Source organism: Psittacula echo (genome assembly GCF_963264785.1).
Source record: "Psittacula echo genome assembly, chromosome: 22".
In the NCBI taxonomy this organism is placed as follows: Eukaryota; Metazoa; Chordata; class Aves; order Psittaciformes; family Psittacidae; genus Psittacula; species Psittacula echo.
This window is the reverse complement of record NC_137758.1, coordinates 2,080,349-2,096,551: the sequence shown is the minus strand read 5'-3', so window position 1 is coordinate 2,096,551 and position 16,203 is coordinate 2,080,349. Positions and strand designations below refer to the sequence as shown.

Genomic DNA, 16,203 nt, shown 5'->3' with positions numbered 1-16,203 from the left:
ACCCCAAGTGCTGGACCTGTGGGATGTTCAGGACCCTCACTTTCTGGAGCAGAAGGGATGGCATCAGCAGGGATCTCGGCATGCATTGGACCAAGTCCCGGTGGAAGCGAATCATTCAGGCTTGGCTTTCCCAACAGCCTGCCTAAGGGAGGCTTTCATCTACCTGCCATGGAAATAGAGTCAATAAAACAGCAAGCTGTTCCTCGTATGTTCTGGGAAGGAAGAGGAAAAGGGGAAATAGGGATTTCTGAGCCACGGCAGCGTGATGATGCAGATGAGCTCAGACGGTAAAATGGGAACTGACTCCCTGAGGTACTCTCAGCATAATTAAGCCTTTTGGGTACTGCAGGGTTGGGAGTGTGCCTTCTCTGTGGGAAACCTTCCAGCTAGTGGGAGAGGGCTCCTCCCTTGGGACTTAAAGAGTAGTTAAGACCCGAATAACAAGCAAAGGCAGAGCAGAGGGTTGTTAGCCAGCTGCCACCATGCTAGGGAATTCAGAACGAAGCCCATTTATCATTAGCTTGACTGAGAAACCATTTAGACAAAGCCCATGGCGAGCATGGACTCACATCTGCAGTGATACAACTCCAAAAGGCACAAGAGGGGTTAGCAGTTCCATGGGGCCAAAGGGAATGTCCCTGGTGCACCCTGGAAAACCACACTTGGAGCTGCCTCTTGGACCGCTCCAGCTCTTGGCAGCTCTGACTGCTGCCAGGAGCAATGCTCTGGATCCTGCCAAGGATCGCATCACCCCACTGCGCAGCACTGCTGGGTGGCAGCGATGTCTCCGCATTGTCTCAATGGCTTGCTGAAGTGACTGGCAAAGCACAAGTTCCCGAGGTGTCCATGGCAGGAGATGAGGCGCTCACTCACAGGCAGCCGGTTGCACCAGGGAAACTCAGCAGCTGCTCCCAGCCCTGCTCCAGTATCACGGATTCGCTTCCCATGCATTCCTGCAGCGCTGCTCGGCGTCACCGGGTGCTGACCTGACTTTATTCATTACAAATAGCCAAAAGCTTTCAGTTTATCCTAAAAAATATTCCTTAAAAATAGGGTATAACCAAGCTGTTGTGATGCGAAGGAGCCAAGGCTGTCAAGAACTGACCACAGGCACACATTAACACTGGATTTCCAGTAAAGTGCTTCAGAGCGCTAAGGTACCAGTTTCAATAAGTGCATTTCAATGTACTTTCCTGCTAGAAGGAGTTGTGATAACGCTTTACAGACTGTTCTTGGCTTGGTAGTCCTTTTCACTACTCATCTTTCACAGCAGCAGCATCTCAGATATGAAATGACAGAAGAGTGAATGTCAGAAATGCCTGCAGTAATTTCAATACAAGAGAAAATGAGACTTCATAACAAAGTCCAGCAGCAACACCTGAGCTCAGGAACTCTTCCTGCCAAAACAAGCAGCTCAGCCACCTGAAACAAAAAGGCTTGTAGGATTTTACATCTCTCCTGGTAATCCTGTGGCCCACCAAAACCCCCACCAAAGGACCATAACACTGCTTCCACAAGCAGAAGAAAAACCTATTTGGGTTTTATGCACTAGAGCCATTTCTTCTATACTTGCAGTGGTGTGAATTGGCAGGCAGCCCTACCCTAATGATAGCTGGGTGCTCTGATGGACTGCAGCAGTGGTGCTCATCCTCAGACCCTTCAAAGTCAGAGGTTAATCATCAAGCAATCACCAGCCCCTCCAATCCAGAGCCCATTTCAAATCCCATTTGAATAAGTGATAACATGGCACGGTCTTCTTGAACCCCAGGGATTCACACCTGCATCCAGATGGATGTCACTCGTTGTCACTCTACACTGACAGGCAATGCCTCTCAAAGCCTGACTGCTCTTCTCTGCCTTCATTAGCACAGTTCATTATTGACAGAAACCATGAGCTGGATAAACTGAAAGCTTTTGGCTATTTGAAATGAATAAAATCAGGTCAGCACCGGATGATGCCGAGCAGCACCGCAGAAATGCATGGGAAGCAAATCCATGATGCTGGAGCAGGACTGGGAGCGGCTGCTGGGTTTCCCTGATGGAACCATAGGCAGTGAGCAGGCTCCCCAGCCCTGCACTCCCTTGGCCCCAGCTCTTTGCGTTTTGCCTGCAACGGTGCTGACAAAAGTGAGAAAAAAGAATTGTTTTTCTCAGTAAACTCAACAAATGACTCAGAAAAGGCGGCTCAGTTATCGCCCGATCAATGCGGTACATCGTGTGCCCTCTCCTCAGGCACGTTTCTAACCATAACCACTTGAACAGCTCTGAAAGTCAGACTCTCAATACTGCCTTTTAGGGAGCAAAGCACCGGCTCAGCTTAAGGAAATGCAGCTTTAATTCATCCCAGCTCAAGGGATGCCCAAAACTTCTGTTTTCCAGGATCTCTTCCCGAGTGGCTCACGGTGTGCGGGGCTCTTTGCAGCTTTAGAACATCCCCTTGCAGGCAGAGCAGCTCCTTTCCCAAGGCTGAGGGAGAATGTCCCCCATCCTGATGTAGGGCATTAACCGTGACTGTCGCTCTGGGGCTGATTCTGCCATCCCCTGTTACCTACAGCCCATCCCAGCATGTCCCCAGGTGCATGTCTCATCAGAAAGGGGACAGCACAGAGCCACCACCCTCAGGGAGCATCACCCCATTGCTATGGGTGGCCCCAGGCTCACCCCATCCTCACTGTGCATGTCCTAAGCCAGGTCCATGTCACAGAAAATAACAGTCTCAGCCACCACCTTGCTGAGGCAGACGTGACACTCATCTGTGTGACTCACCCAATGGCAGCGCTGCCAAGCCAGGATTTCACCCAAAGAGGGTACAGAAACCTGTACAAAATGCAGTGCTTTTGGGTTTTTTCCCCCCTCTAAGACTCACCTTTGTGGAAGGGGAAAAGCGTGGTGGGGGATCTCAGACACCAACACATCTGTTCTGCAGAAAACCATGCATTTAGTCACTGGAGTGGGGTTTGAAGGTTAGCTTCTTGCTTCCCTTGATCAAATGTGAGCTCAATTTTGGTTATCGTAAATGGCATCTTCCCCAAAGGGAAACGCATATTACAGGTCTTTACAGTCTGAGAACACTGCTAAAGAGCAGCTCTTCATAGTGTTCCTTCAACTGTCCGGCCCTTGGCCTTCAGCATGTGCTCAGAAAGGGGCAAGTCCAGCTCAAAGCCAGGAGCTCTGTGTGATTCCAGAGACGAGCCCAAAGGAGACCAATGCGTCACTGCTCAATTCAGGAACTGGCTGGAGAATCCAATTGCTCTTGGGAAGTTTTCATCCCCAAAACTACAAGAGCCCAGGAGTTATCTGAAAGGTTTGGATTCCCACTGCTTGGGAGAGAAACCTGGAGAGGGGCTTTGAAAGGGGCTTGTAGGGAGAGGACAAGGGGGAATGGCTTTAACCTGCCAGAGGGGAGACTGAGCTGAGCTCTTAGGCAGAAGCTCTTCCCTGTGAGGGTGCTGAGGCGCTGGCCCAGGGTGCCCAGAGAAGCTGTGGCTGCCCCATCCCTGGCAGTGTTCAAGGCCAGGTTGGACACAGGGGCTTGGAGCAAGCTGCTCCAGTGGAAGGTGTCCCTGCTCGTGGCAGGGGTTGGAGCTGGAGGAGCTTTGAGGTCCCTTCAACCCAAACCATTCTGTGATTCTCTACGTTTCAAAGACTCAAATCTGCCGATGAGATTAAACACAGGCTTTAATGAATGGGGCTTTTTCAGTTCCCAGGAGGTTTCAGAAGCCTTTTTGATGTGGGCATCTGACATATTAGCAGTTGAGCTTCTCTAAGCAGACGTCATGCTGGAGTATAGAAAACACTGAAGCACAGCCCAGATTTGGGGCTGCCTGAGCAGCACCTTGCTGGCCTGCAAGGGCTGCTGGGGGACTAAGATTGCACGGAGAAACGAAACTCTCTTGAAAGGTCCTTCCGAGGGAGATGGCTGTGATTGGTGCACACGACAAATGCTCCAAGCACATCAACACCGACCTCCTACTCCAAAACCCCACGAGAACCCCTGTGTAATTGAGGTTTGTTTCCTTTGCTTGCATCTGATTTTTAACCTTTTTCTCTCTTGCATTTAACACCACACTCAGAATTCACGTTACCTGCCAATGTGGTGCTCTGCTTGTCCCTGAACTCCTGTGGACATGGGGTTCTGCTGTTGATTGACAGAGCAAGTTTGCACCCTGGTAAGCGGACAACCTGTGAGAGACCTGAGACAGAGAACCAAAGGGGAGGTATAAATAGAATTAGCTAAAATTGAAGCAAATAGCTTATTCCGAGAATAGGGATGTTCCATAGTGAGCCGGTGGATCCCCAGCTGAAGCCCATGGATGCTCCCGACTCGCAGAAGCTTGTATGGACAGTTCTGGGGTGCTGCTCCCCACCAACGGGCTCTTCTTTGGAAAAGGCTTGTTAATGGTTAGGAAACCAAACATGAAGTTCTTTGAGCATCCAAATGAACAGCCACAGAGCACGGCACCAGTTTGCAGGCACATAGAGATTGAAAAGGAAGAATAATCACACAGAATAGAGCAATAGCATGGGGACAGTGATCTGGGTTAGTCAATAGCAGGTAAGCAATAGCACAGCAAAGGCTTTAACATACACAACGCACAGGTAGCAAGGTCCCTAATGGTCAGAGGGGCTGTTTCTTATGGGAATATCAAAGCACCCCCAATTCCTCCTCCAAAGCTTCCGACAGAGCTCTGCATGGTGGGGCTGTTTGGACAATCACAGCAATGCCCAGGAGAGAGAAACATCCATCCCATCTGCCATCAACAGCACCAACACCAGGGTCTGCTGAAATGCACGGTCCAGTCACCCAGCTCTCATGTTCCTCCCATCCTGATCTTTGGAAGAACTATAAACACAGGGAATTTGTGAGAAACCTGGGCTTCTCCTGGGCTCTGAGCAAGAGATTTGAAGCCTTCAGCACCCGGGTTTGCCCAGGGGGTGAAACATGCTGATGGTGCAGGCAATAAATGATGCCTAATAGAGGAGAAACTGAGTGCTCGCTGCTATCAGCTCAGGTTTTGAATGATCTGGGGAGCAAATGAATCACTCCAATAGCCAGTCAGAGCTGGCTTAGATTTAGCTTTCACCAAAACTGAAACTTATGCATCAGTACAGTAGCTGTGGATTCTGTACGTAACCCAGCTCCTGAACACAGCTTTCGGTTTTGCCTGGGTTAATGTTGCCCCGAGCACATCTTAGCTCAGGACTTGAATCAGTCTCAATTTCACAGCCATGAGGGGCCGAACCTGGTTTCATCGGTGCTGGATGAATGAGAACCCATGGGGAGGCACCCAGAGGGCCCAAGGGTGAGGGTTAGGATAGGGAAGGTGAGGGCAGCAGGAAGGGCGTTTGTCCTCACAGCCACTCAGCTTCCCTATTTCCTACTCTATTTGGTAATACGTGTCCATGAACACATGGGGAGAACCAGCTTGGCCACAGGAGATCACCATTCCCACCACAGCCCAGGCAGCTGGAGGACACACACTGAAGTGTCCACGGCAGGGGGTTGGAACTGGATGAGCTTTAAGGTCCCTTCAACCCAAACCCTTCTAGGATTTGTGATTCATTCTATGATTGTGGCTCTTACATTTGACTTCATATTTTCAGCAAACCCTTGCTGCCAGCCTCTTCTGAGGAGCAGGCGCTGAAATGCCCATCCCTCCCTTCCCGAAAGACAGGAGACAGCCAGCAGAGGAAGTTTGCTTCAGATCTTGTTTTCTTCTTCTGTTTTTAACACCATTTCCAGTGAGAGGGGGTTTCCACTGTTCACATTTGTCTTCCACTTCCTAGTTACAGCCCTCAAAACCTCCATGGAAAGCAATAAACAATAAACGGGACAAAAGTGCCTGGTGCCATTGCTGAATCCTCCTCAGGTTCCCATGAAAAGAGAAATCCGAGGCAAATTGCTGGGGAAGCACAATGGGAACAGCACTGAGCAGACATGGAGCAGACACCCTGGAGGGGATAAGGTCGTACCCCTGGGAGCAAGGTGATTTCAGCAGTAGCTTTTCAATCGGTTGAACTTTACTGCTTTCATAACTCAAGTTCATGATTATTTTGGGCCTCGGTATTCAGATGCTTTCCAGGAGAAAGAGCCAGGTTGTAGCACCTCCTCTCTGTAAAATAAAAGAAGGAAAGAGGAAACAGAAGGGGGATCTGAGCACAGGGAGGTACAAAGTTGGGAACAAAACACTCTGAAACTGCTGAAAAGCACATCTGATGGAATCTCTGCTTACATGAGGTCAACCTCAGATCATTCTTCCTCCCCCTTCCCCGTGGCACAACTGGCTGTGCTGAGGCTGTTCATTAGAAAGTCCTCAACTTAAAACAGGCAAATTCCATGCAAAAAAAAAGAAAAAAGAAAAAGACTTTCTAGCAATTCTATTTTATTGCAGGTTTTCTCTGGAAGGGCAGTGTCAGCTGCTGATTGTTCTGGGAATCTGCATCATGAGACTTGTTCCCTTCGCCCTGGGCTCATCAGAGGAGCCTCCAAAAAGTTCCAGTTGAATACAGCCATCGGTAAATGTTCTCTGGTTGAGTAAGACCCTGCTCGGAGCCTGGGCTTCGTCCTGGACAGAGTGGCTCACAGGGGAGTCCCAGGGGCCACAGCGCTTTCACACCAACTATTTCAGAGCAGAAAGCCACAGTGGGGGCATGTGGGAAAGCCCCCGGCAGCAGCAGGGATGCTGCAGCATCCCTCAGGGCACCACGTGCCGTCACGTGTGGCATCGCCAGCCATGGCACGTGCTTCATTGCGGGGTGGAAAAGAAAGCCCAGGATTTCCCAACCCCTCAGCACCATGTGAAAAACCACCCCAAAACTCCACCACGGCGTGAGCCAGCCTGCGCTTGGCTTTGTGGACGAGGAGTGAAATTGCCTCTGTAAGTCACCCTGATGGTCACATTACGCTTCTGAGCAGCTGGTTTGCACTATCTGATTTCTCAAACCATGATAACCACTTTCTGTCTTATGACCATTCATAGTTATAAATAACTTGTATTTGTATTATTGGTCAGAGAGTTGATGCTAAATCATGACGAAGACAATATTCTCCAGGAGAGCCACACATGGCAGTGATACCAAAACTAGAAACTCATCAGAACAGCACTTGTGAAATGATCTGTTCAAGAGATCAAGGCAATTCTGTTGCTCACAATGCTCAAAAGAAAAGCCAGTGCAAGAGGTATTTGGGTAAGTCAAAATAGACCATTATATTCAGGGGGTTTTGCATAATTTTACCTTCTTTAACTTACCTGCAAACAAACTCAGCTCAGAAAGCTTCGTTAGAATCTGCGAATCACATCATCATTTAGGCTGGAAAAGACCTTTAAAGTCATCAAGTCCAACCAACTGCCAAGTCCACCACTAAATCATATCCTTAAGCACCACATCTACATATCTTTTCAATACCATCCTTGGCGGTGTTCAAGGCCAGGTTGGATGAGGCCTTGGGTGCCATGGTTTAGTGTGGGGTGTCCCTGCCCATGGCAGGGGGGTTGGAACTAGATGATCTCAAGGTCCTTTCCAACCCTAACTATTCTATGATTCGATGATTCTACTTCCAGGTATGGTGACTCCAGCACTTTCCCAGGCAGCCTCTTCCAGTCGTTGCCAAGCCTTGCCATGAAGAAATTGTTCCTAATATCCAATTTAAGCTTTCCCTGTCGCGACTGGAGGCCATTTTCTCCTGTCCTATCATTTGTTTCTTGGGAGAAGAGACTGATCCCCATCTCTCTACAGCCTCCTTCCAGGTAGCTATAGAGAACAACAAGGCACGCAATTAAAAGAGTGCAATTACTCCTCAGTTAAATTAATCACCCAAACACGTGGGAGGCAGTCTCCATTACTTGATACTTTCAGGTGACAATTCCAGCTTCATTTAGATTAAATGGAAGTTCTGGACCTTCTAAGAACTTACACAAGGCTCTCTCTATGTCATATTCTATACATGATTAATAACCTCTTTCTGGACACTTTGATGTTCCAAGGCACATCAATGACATCGGTTAAATTTCCAAAGAGTAACTTGGGATTTACCTGTTGGGGCTGATGATGAGTCACATTGTAAGTCTTGGCAAGGGTGCTAGAAAGCAGCTTTTCAGAAGTGAGAAACCCAGCGTCATGCCTTGCCAGCAAAAAGAAGCAGTCCACCGTAAGCTTTGCCCATCAGGAACTGTTAGTCATCGGCAGCGGGGCTGCCGAGAGGGCAAATGCCATTGCTTCAAAACCGCTCTTCACACAAGGTGGATTAAAAGCCACCACGTCCCTGCCTCCCCAAAGCGTCACTGCCTGCAGAGGGATGAGAAATGGGGAATTTCTGAAAAGGAAAGGAAGAAACACACCATTATGGCTATATCTAGAATAGTGCATGAAATACGCAATGTTCCTTTGTCTGAAAGCAATGACAGAGACCAAGAAGAGGAAGAAAATGTCCAAACTTGCCCACGTGTTCCTCACCAACATAAGAGACAACCGTGGAGTCATTCAAGGCCAGGCTGGATGGGTTTCTGGGCAACCTGATCTAGTTGATGATGTTCCTGCTTATTAGAGGGTTGGACCAGACGACATTTGAAGGTCCCTTCCAACCCAAACTATTCCATGATTCTAAGACAGCTACACACACAGGCAGCCCCTTTAACACAAAGGATGAGATGCCACCTTGCTCCAGAGGACAGGACCCCTGCAAAGCCCAAGCCCAGCTAGCGCAGGCTGCGCAGGACCACATTCAGGACAAAGCTTTCCATATGCCACGCTGTGGGGAAAAAGCACTTGCCTGAATGTCTCTGTTTTACTGCAGAAAGGCAATTCTGCTTGTCCTGAGGAGCATTTCTTGAGAACCACACCACTCACAGAAGTCTGTGGGAGGTGGGGTAAAAGTGCATGAATGGCTTTTGAGTAACACACTTTCCTTCCTGAAATGATCTTCTTGGCAAACATGAAAGCTGTTTCCTAAAGGGCTTAGAAATACACCCACATCCCCCGGACACTCTTTAGGAAAAGGTGCTTTATTCATTCATGCAACCGCTTCATAACGCTGCGGAGTCAATGCATTTCCACAGCAGTAAGCACAAGTGAGTCAGAGCGAAACTGCACCGTCAAGATCTCTGACATGGCAAAGGAAACCCAGGTAAACACAGCAGAGTATCGGCCCTGCGCAGGCCAGAGTTTCCTTTGTGATATGGACACATCTGGCTTACGCTCGTACCCAAAACCAAACCCAAAGCAGGTTCCAAAACAGGCAGGAGGGAATTGCACAAGAGTGAGAACAGTTCTGCACGCTCCGGGTGGCAAAGTGAAATGACTTCATGGAGACCCACAGGTTGCTCAAAATAGGAGAGGTTTGGAAATGAGAGCTCAGCTCCTTGGCAGGAAGGGAGGAAGGAGGGCTCTGGGTGCAGTCCCATGGCTGCACCGGCTCCTGCAGACGAGATTCTTGTGTGGCCAAAGACCCTTTGCTTGGATCCCACAAAGATGCCAGGACCTGAGCCTGTAGATGGGGCTGAGAGTGACCCCTTTGCTGCGAGGGACCTGGGTTACAGAGATGTGCCTGGGGCTGCAGCCTTCATTGAAGGGAGCGGGTTTAGCTCTGGGCTATGGGGCTGGTTTAGCTCTAGGCTTTACTCCAGGCTGCATGGAGACCCACTCCAGCGCACTGCCTCCTGACAGCAGCTCACCCACTGGCCTCAACACATCAGTTTTGATGAAACCTGAATAGCCAGGGGGTTGGAACTGGATGAGCTTTAAGGTCCCTTCAATCCAAACCATTCCATGAGCCTATGAAAGAAGCAAAGAATCTCCCAGGGTGGGAGCCAGCAGGGAAAGGTGGGATTCTCCCAGTGGAAACAGGTTGAGTTTAAAATTAACCACTTTTGTCTGCACCATCGACTGTTCCTGCTCTTCTCCTTTCTCATAGCTTCTGCTGGTGGTAGGGGGAGAAACTGCACTGCTGCGTTTAGAGCAGGGGAAGAAAAATGGGTCAACAAATAAATGACACACGCTGTGATTCAGATGACGAAGTGTGCTGCAGTGATTCACTGGGAGCAGGCCTCCCCCGCTCCTCTAGAAGGGGCAGCATCAACAACAAAAGAAAACAAATCAGAGCACAAAATCCCATGTTGTCTCCTCCTCAACCCCTTTGATTACTAATGTTTCACTCCCTTTACTCTTACTCATATGCACACACACCAAACATTCCTTTCTTCCTCCCCTAAAAATACAATCTAAATAAATCTAAATACATGGTAACGAACAGGACTTTGCATTTTCCAGCTTTTTTTTGCAACAAATTCCTTCACAGGGGATTGCAAATTGAACTCAAAGAAGTTCAGCGCAGGGAAGGTGATGAGAATTGAACTGCTTTGTCCAAAGGAATGTACTCGAGGCAGGCTGGGAGGAATGTACTATTTCAAAATAGCATGGGAGCTTTCGGAGAAAATCCTGATTTCAGAGAAGCCAAATGCATCTCCCCTTTCTCTTTCATGGATAAGAGATTGCCAGTGAAACCTTTATCAGAAGGAAGCAGTGGGGAGGTGTACCAATACATACAAAGAGAGCAGGAAAGGGGGAAAGCGGACGAGAGACGTCAGAAGAATTATCTTCAGTTCTGAAATGGTAATTTTATCAGAGCTGGGACAATAAGTCCCAGTTAACACAGTACACCCAGTCCGTAAAGCCAGCACTGGGATCCTTGGATAGGGTTTTGGTCTATTTCTAGGAAATGAAATAGGATTTAAAAGCAGAAACCTGAATATCCATGACCTGCTTATACACTTCAGCTCTGCACACCAATAGCGGCTCAAACCCTGCTCCAGGGATGCAGCCATGCAGCTTAAGGGACACGAGCAGCAGCACATCCCGGGCAGGCTGGGCTCTCCCACTGCATCCCAGCCCATCAGAGACCTAATCCCAGCAGCATTCAGACACACCACCAGCGGAAGTTTGGGAGCACAGCCTTTGAGCTTGCTGAAGGCAGTGTGAACTCATCGACTTCAGCAGGTATACGCATTAACTGGGAAAAACCACATATTAAACCTTAAGATTTGATTATCTACTTTATATGCATATATATATTATATGTATTTGCAGCGTAGCATTAGAATGCCAAAAGAGGAGGCAGTGTATTGATGCCGGTTCACTAAAAGCAATGCTGCTGATGTATGCATGGTGCTGGGGATCCTCGGTGCAGGTTTGATAGGGGCAGGTTTAAAAACAGAAACACTTTTTCCTCTCCTAACAACAGGGCATACATCTGAAAACAAAGTGTGAGAATGCAGCAATCACCTCACACAGCACCTTGTCCTCTCTGCATTATTTCTGAAGCTTTCCCCTTCAGCCACATTTAAATTTACAAGAAGCAAGCAATGACAAAACCAAAAAATGCAGAGTCTAAGCACAAAAAGATTTGATGGGGTGTGAGGAGAGGAGGGAGGTCAAGAGAACAGGAAACCCAAGATGACGGGAAACCCAAGTGACATTTGGGTTTAATGAATGACTTAAAACCCCAATATTGCTCGCCAGGAAATGGGGAGAGGAAATGGAGAGATGTTTTGAGAGTATAAATTAGGGGCTCCATCAAGGTGAAGGCTGCAGATCTGCTTCGTTTCCCCTCCTGGGAAATTCAGCCGAGAGCTGGACCAAGCTTCTCCTCTCGCACCATGCAGCCCTGCTCATCAGCCCTGGCCTTGCTGCTGCTGGCTGCCTGCACCCTGCCTACCAGCAGCTCCCCGGCTGAGCCCAGCTGCCTGCACTTCCCAGAGCTCCTGCCTGCAAAGCTTAAGGAGCTGAGGATGAAGTTTGAGGAAATCAAGGATTACTTTGTGAGTACAACCCTGCAAGTCTCATCTCCTCCTTGTTCTGCTCTGTGCTTTGGGATGAGGGGGAAGACAGCTTTCTCCTAGCACAAGTTTGGTTGTGTGTTATGTGATGGGCTGATGGGGGTGAGCAGAATTGGGTTTCATTGCTTGCTGAGAGACAACATGCAGAGGTTTTCTTCCTAGTTTTAGTTACCATGAACTCAAGAGATTTCATAATGACGCTTTGCCAACCTCACTAGCCAGACTTCCCCCTTAATGTTGCAGACTGAATCAATAGGAAGGAAATAGTCCCTTCTTCGAGGCAACAAGGTCCAGCCTTGCTGGACAGAATGCTAGATGAAAAGGGAAATCTTTTGCTACAGACTTGTCCTTTGAAAGAACCACAAAAGCCTGAACATGGTATTTTAAGACTGGAGAAACACTACAATAACTAGCACTTGCTTTGGTGCCTGGGAAAGGTGGCTAACAGGAGCCTCAGGGTTGCTGAGAAAGTAACACAAGATATACTCAGAGTATCAATACTGATAGAGATGGTTGGTCACATCGTTGCTGCTATTTTAGCTGCTGTCAGTGTGCTTTAGCAATGAAACAAGACAATTCTCCAGATTAAACCTCAAGAGAGTGTCATAGCCCGCATTTATCATCAAATGAACACAGCCAAGACTTCAGATTTAAAGCTGGCTGTACATCTTCCACTACATGTTGGGAAGGAACATTTCTCACCTCTCAGGAAAGCTTTTAAGTACCTTGGTGCTGCAGGGTGATGCTTTGGGTCTCTGGTCTTCTGCAGCTCTCTGGTCTCCCCTAGCTGATGGTGCAGAGGCAACACAAGAACAAACACCCTCTGCAGATCCCTATTTTCCCATTGACTTAACACCTAGAGATCACAAAACCAGCAGGATTAAACCCTCCTGCCCCAGTGAGCAGCCAGGATGGGGCAGATACCTGGCTTCCAGGGGCTGCCATGATTTTGGGACCTATGTGAAGAGCTGTTTGCATCAGCAACACCCTCTTACATCAACACCCTCTGCTGCTGAGGAGGGTTTGCAGCACTGGCAGCAGCAGGAGCCTCATACTAATGAAATCAGCAGCACTGATGTTTGTAAGGTCATTATCTGGCTGTCTTGACCGAGCAGTAGTTGCATTGCAAGATTATTGGGAAGAAGTTCCTAACCAGTCCATGGTTCTATGATTATTGGCCAAGGAATTGATGCACACCAGTACACCTGGAGCTGGTGTTACTGGGCTGATTGCCCTTTGTTTCAGTGAGACCATAAAAGAAAAGCAAAATGATTACTTGGAAATGCAAAGTGAGAAACAGTGTTGACTGCCTGTCTAAGTAACTCCTGTTCCGATTGCATCCTTCTACAGCAATCAAAAGATGACGAACTTAGCATCCAGCTGCTCAGCTCTGAACTGCTGGATGATTTTAAGGTAAGAATTACAATTCTTATCCAAACCCCTTATCCTCCATCTTTTGGCCAGTGTTTTATAACAAAGGAGGCAGATTGGAAACTGGGACATTTCCTAATGTCACCCAAGGACAGTCCTCCAGCCATGCAGTAACACGTGTGCCTGCAGCAGGGCTGATGGGTGGTTCATCACAGCTGCAGCAAGTGGTTCTAATGTGCTGCAAGTGCTCTGACAACACCCACATACCCCAGTGCTGGTGGCCAGCCCCAGTGCAGTTACCTCCTTCCATCCCAGGGGAGCTTCGGGTGCCAGTCGGTGTCGGAGATGATGCGGTTCTACACGGAGGAGGTCCTGCCCAGCGCCATGAGGACCAGCACGCACCACCAGCAGAGCATGGGTGACCTGGGCAACCTGCTGCTGAGCCTGAAGGCAACGATGAGGCGCTGTGTGAGTGGGGCTCAGCATCACGGGGGGGATGAAAGCAATGGTCCAGAGAGGCTGGGCCAGTCTTGGACCAGCAGCAGGGTGGGGAGCGGGTGCTGGCTCTCTGCAGGAGCAAAAGAATGAGTATTGGGATGGTGTGGCAGAGCAGGCAGATCCCATAGGGATGGGGTTTCTCCTAGCCCCTGCTGTCCAGCTTTCACCAGTTAAATAACAGTGATTCAGAGGCTCTAAGGGGAGGGAGGGTGGAGGGTCCGTCCCTTACCTGGGTGCGGAGCACCATCAGTCTGCAGCAATGCATCCTGAAACCGTGCCTGCTGTGACTGTAACCCCATCACATGCCGCAGGCTGAGTCAGATGGGAACAACCCTGCCCAGGGGCAGAGAGCACTGCAGGGCTCACAGCAAGGGGCTGCGATAAGGCTCAGGGTCCCAGGTTGAGTCACACTGGGCTCCTTTCATCAGTGCATGGTGCAAAGCATGGTCACTGCCCCGAGAGCCCCATGGGGCTGGGGAAGGTGGAGAGCGGTGCGGCAGCAGTGACGAGGGCAGGAGGACGGGTGAGCAGGGGCTGCGCGCCCCGGGAAGGAAACAAGGAAACCCGTGTGGTTGAAGCCCTTGGTTTTGTCCCTTTGCAGCACAGATTCTTCACGTGCGAGAAGAGGAGCAAAACCATAAAGCACATCAAGGAGACGTTCGAGAAGGTGAGGTCCCCGCTCACGTGGCTACAGTGGGGTTGGGAGGAGCTGGTGCCGCAAGCGAGGCAGTAGGTGTTCCTGCTGCCTTCAACTTAACAGAGAACAGTTATACAGAATCAGTATTCAGTAACACAAATACCTAAGGCAGGGAAACCCTGGGAGTGATGCTTGAAGGGCAGGTTGCCCCAAGGGGCTGGGCAGAGATGTCAGGGGAAGGAGACTGCGTCTCGCGATCTACATCACTTCTATCACCACATCCAGACTTAGACCTGGCTTTCACCTGCAGATGAACGAGAACGGAATCTACAAGGCTATGGGAGAGTTTGACATTTTCATCAACTACATAGAAGAGTACTTGATGATGAAGCGAAGGAAGTGAAAACGCCTGCGGGTCTGCATCTCGCACACCAAACCCTAGGAATCACTTTAGGCTGCACGAGCACGCAAGAGATTAAGTTATTTTTAGGGTTCAAGTAGAGGATTACAGGTCACTCACCTCCAGTTTCGTATTTAAAACCTGAATTTACTATTTATTACTTCCAATACCTCAGTGTTTGTGTTTACAAGGTCCTGTGGAGAAAGAGCTTGTAAAAATACTATTTATTGTTCACTATTCTAATGCTGGTCACGATAGCGCTGTTTTATTCATAGCTTTAAAACACCCAACGCAATGTTCTTCTAGGGAGCAGGTCATGAGCAGAGCTTGTCCTGAGTGTAGGTCTCTTGATCAGGAGCAATTCCAGCAGAAATAGGAACAAGTTTATAGGAATAGAACAAGTTCTGAAATAGAACAAGTTTAATGTTAAGCAAATAAGCGCTCTCCTCACGTTCTATCCCTCTATTTATTGGTGCAATCGGATGGGTTTAGGCACAACCATGTCACTGGTTCTGCTGTTGGAATTAGGCATTGAAATATTCCAAATATGCAAAATTCCACAGCCTTGCACAGAGCAAAATAACTGGAAATATAACCAAGGGCAGTTTTCAATCCTGGGCATGAAAAGCAAGGTGGAGGACAAGGAGGACCTGCACATGATCATGATGCCACAGCAAGAGCTCAGTTGATCCCTGCTCTAGACTTCAGCCTATAGATTAGTCCAGATGAAACTCAAAATACAGTAGTAAGAATGATATGCTTGGTTCTAATAGAACTTGACTTAACCATTGCTGAGGCCTGACTTCCAGAGCTGCTGGGTCAGCCCCTCTGCACTTCCTAAAGGTTAATCTTAACTATTTTCCAGTCTTTGATTGGGTTTTACTTGCCGGTTTGTTGTGGGGTTTTTTGCTTTTAGAAGGTAGAGGATATTTCATTAACCACCATTTTAAGGTGGCCTGTGTAATTTGTATTCAAATGCTTAAAGCTGCATGCAGCACTCGAGCTCATGTTGTTTCTAACCCCATGAGCTGCAGCAGCCAAGGGCTTCAGGGGGGTGGCTGAAGCAAGAGCAGCTTCAGTGCCCCCAAGAACATCTGATTTTAGGGCTCCCCTTCCCCAGTCTCCTGCATGCCCCCGGTGAGAGCTACAGGACACTGAGCCAGGGGAAAATGCCATAACCCAGAGGCATTTGCTTCTAATATTTAGAAGTATCAGGGCATCAGTGTGATGAAACACTGTCAGTTTGTTGTTTGCTTTGGAAGCTGCCATTGAAGAGAGCCTATTTATACTGCATTTGTACATTTATGGTGACAGAAGGGCATTCCTGCTGGCAGCCTGCCCATGCAGGAACTGGTTGTCCCAGAGCAAGGGCAGCTCCGAGCAGGAATGCTGCTCTGTGGGTCGCTTCTTCTACTGGAAGCAATCAGATAGTGTGGGAGCCAGCTGTATACAGCTTCATTTAACTT

General features: G+C 48.7%; 1 protein-coding gene across 1 annotated transcript; it reads left to right on the top strand.

Moving 5' to 3' along the window:
* Positions 1 to 11,651: 11,651 nt before the first annotated feature.
* IL10 (interleukin 10) lies at positions 11,652 to 14,740 on the top strand (the record flags this gene model as incomplete). Its single annotated transcript, XM_080632794.1, has 5 exons — positions 11,652 to 11,813; positions 13,182 to 13,244; positions 13,518 to 13,670; positions 14,302 to 14,367; positions 14,648 to 14,740. 5 exons carry the CDS (start codon positions 11,652 to 11,654, stop codon positions 14,738 to 14,740), a joined length of 537 nt encoding a protein of 178 aa, XP_080488920.1.
* Positions 14,741 to 16,203: the final 1,463 nt, after the last annotated feature.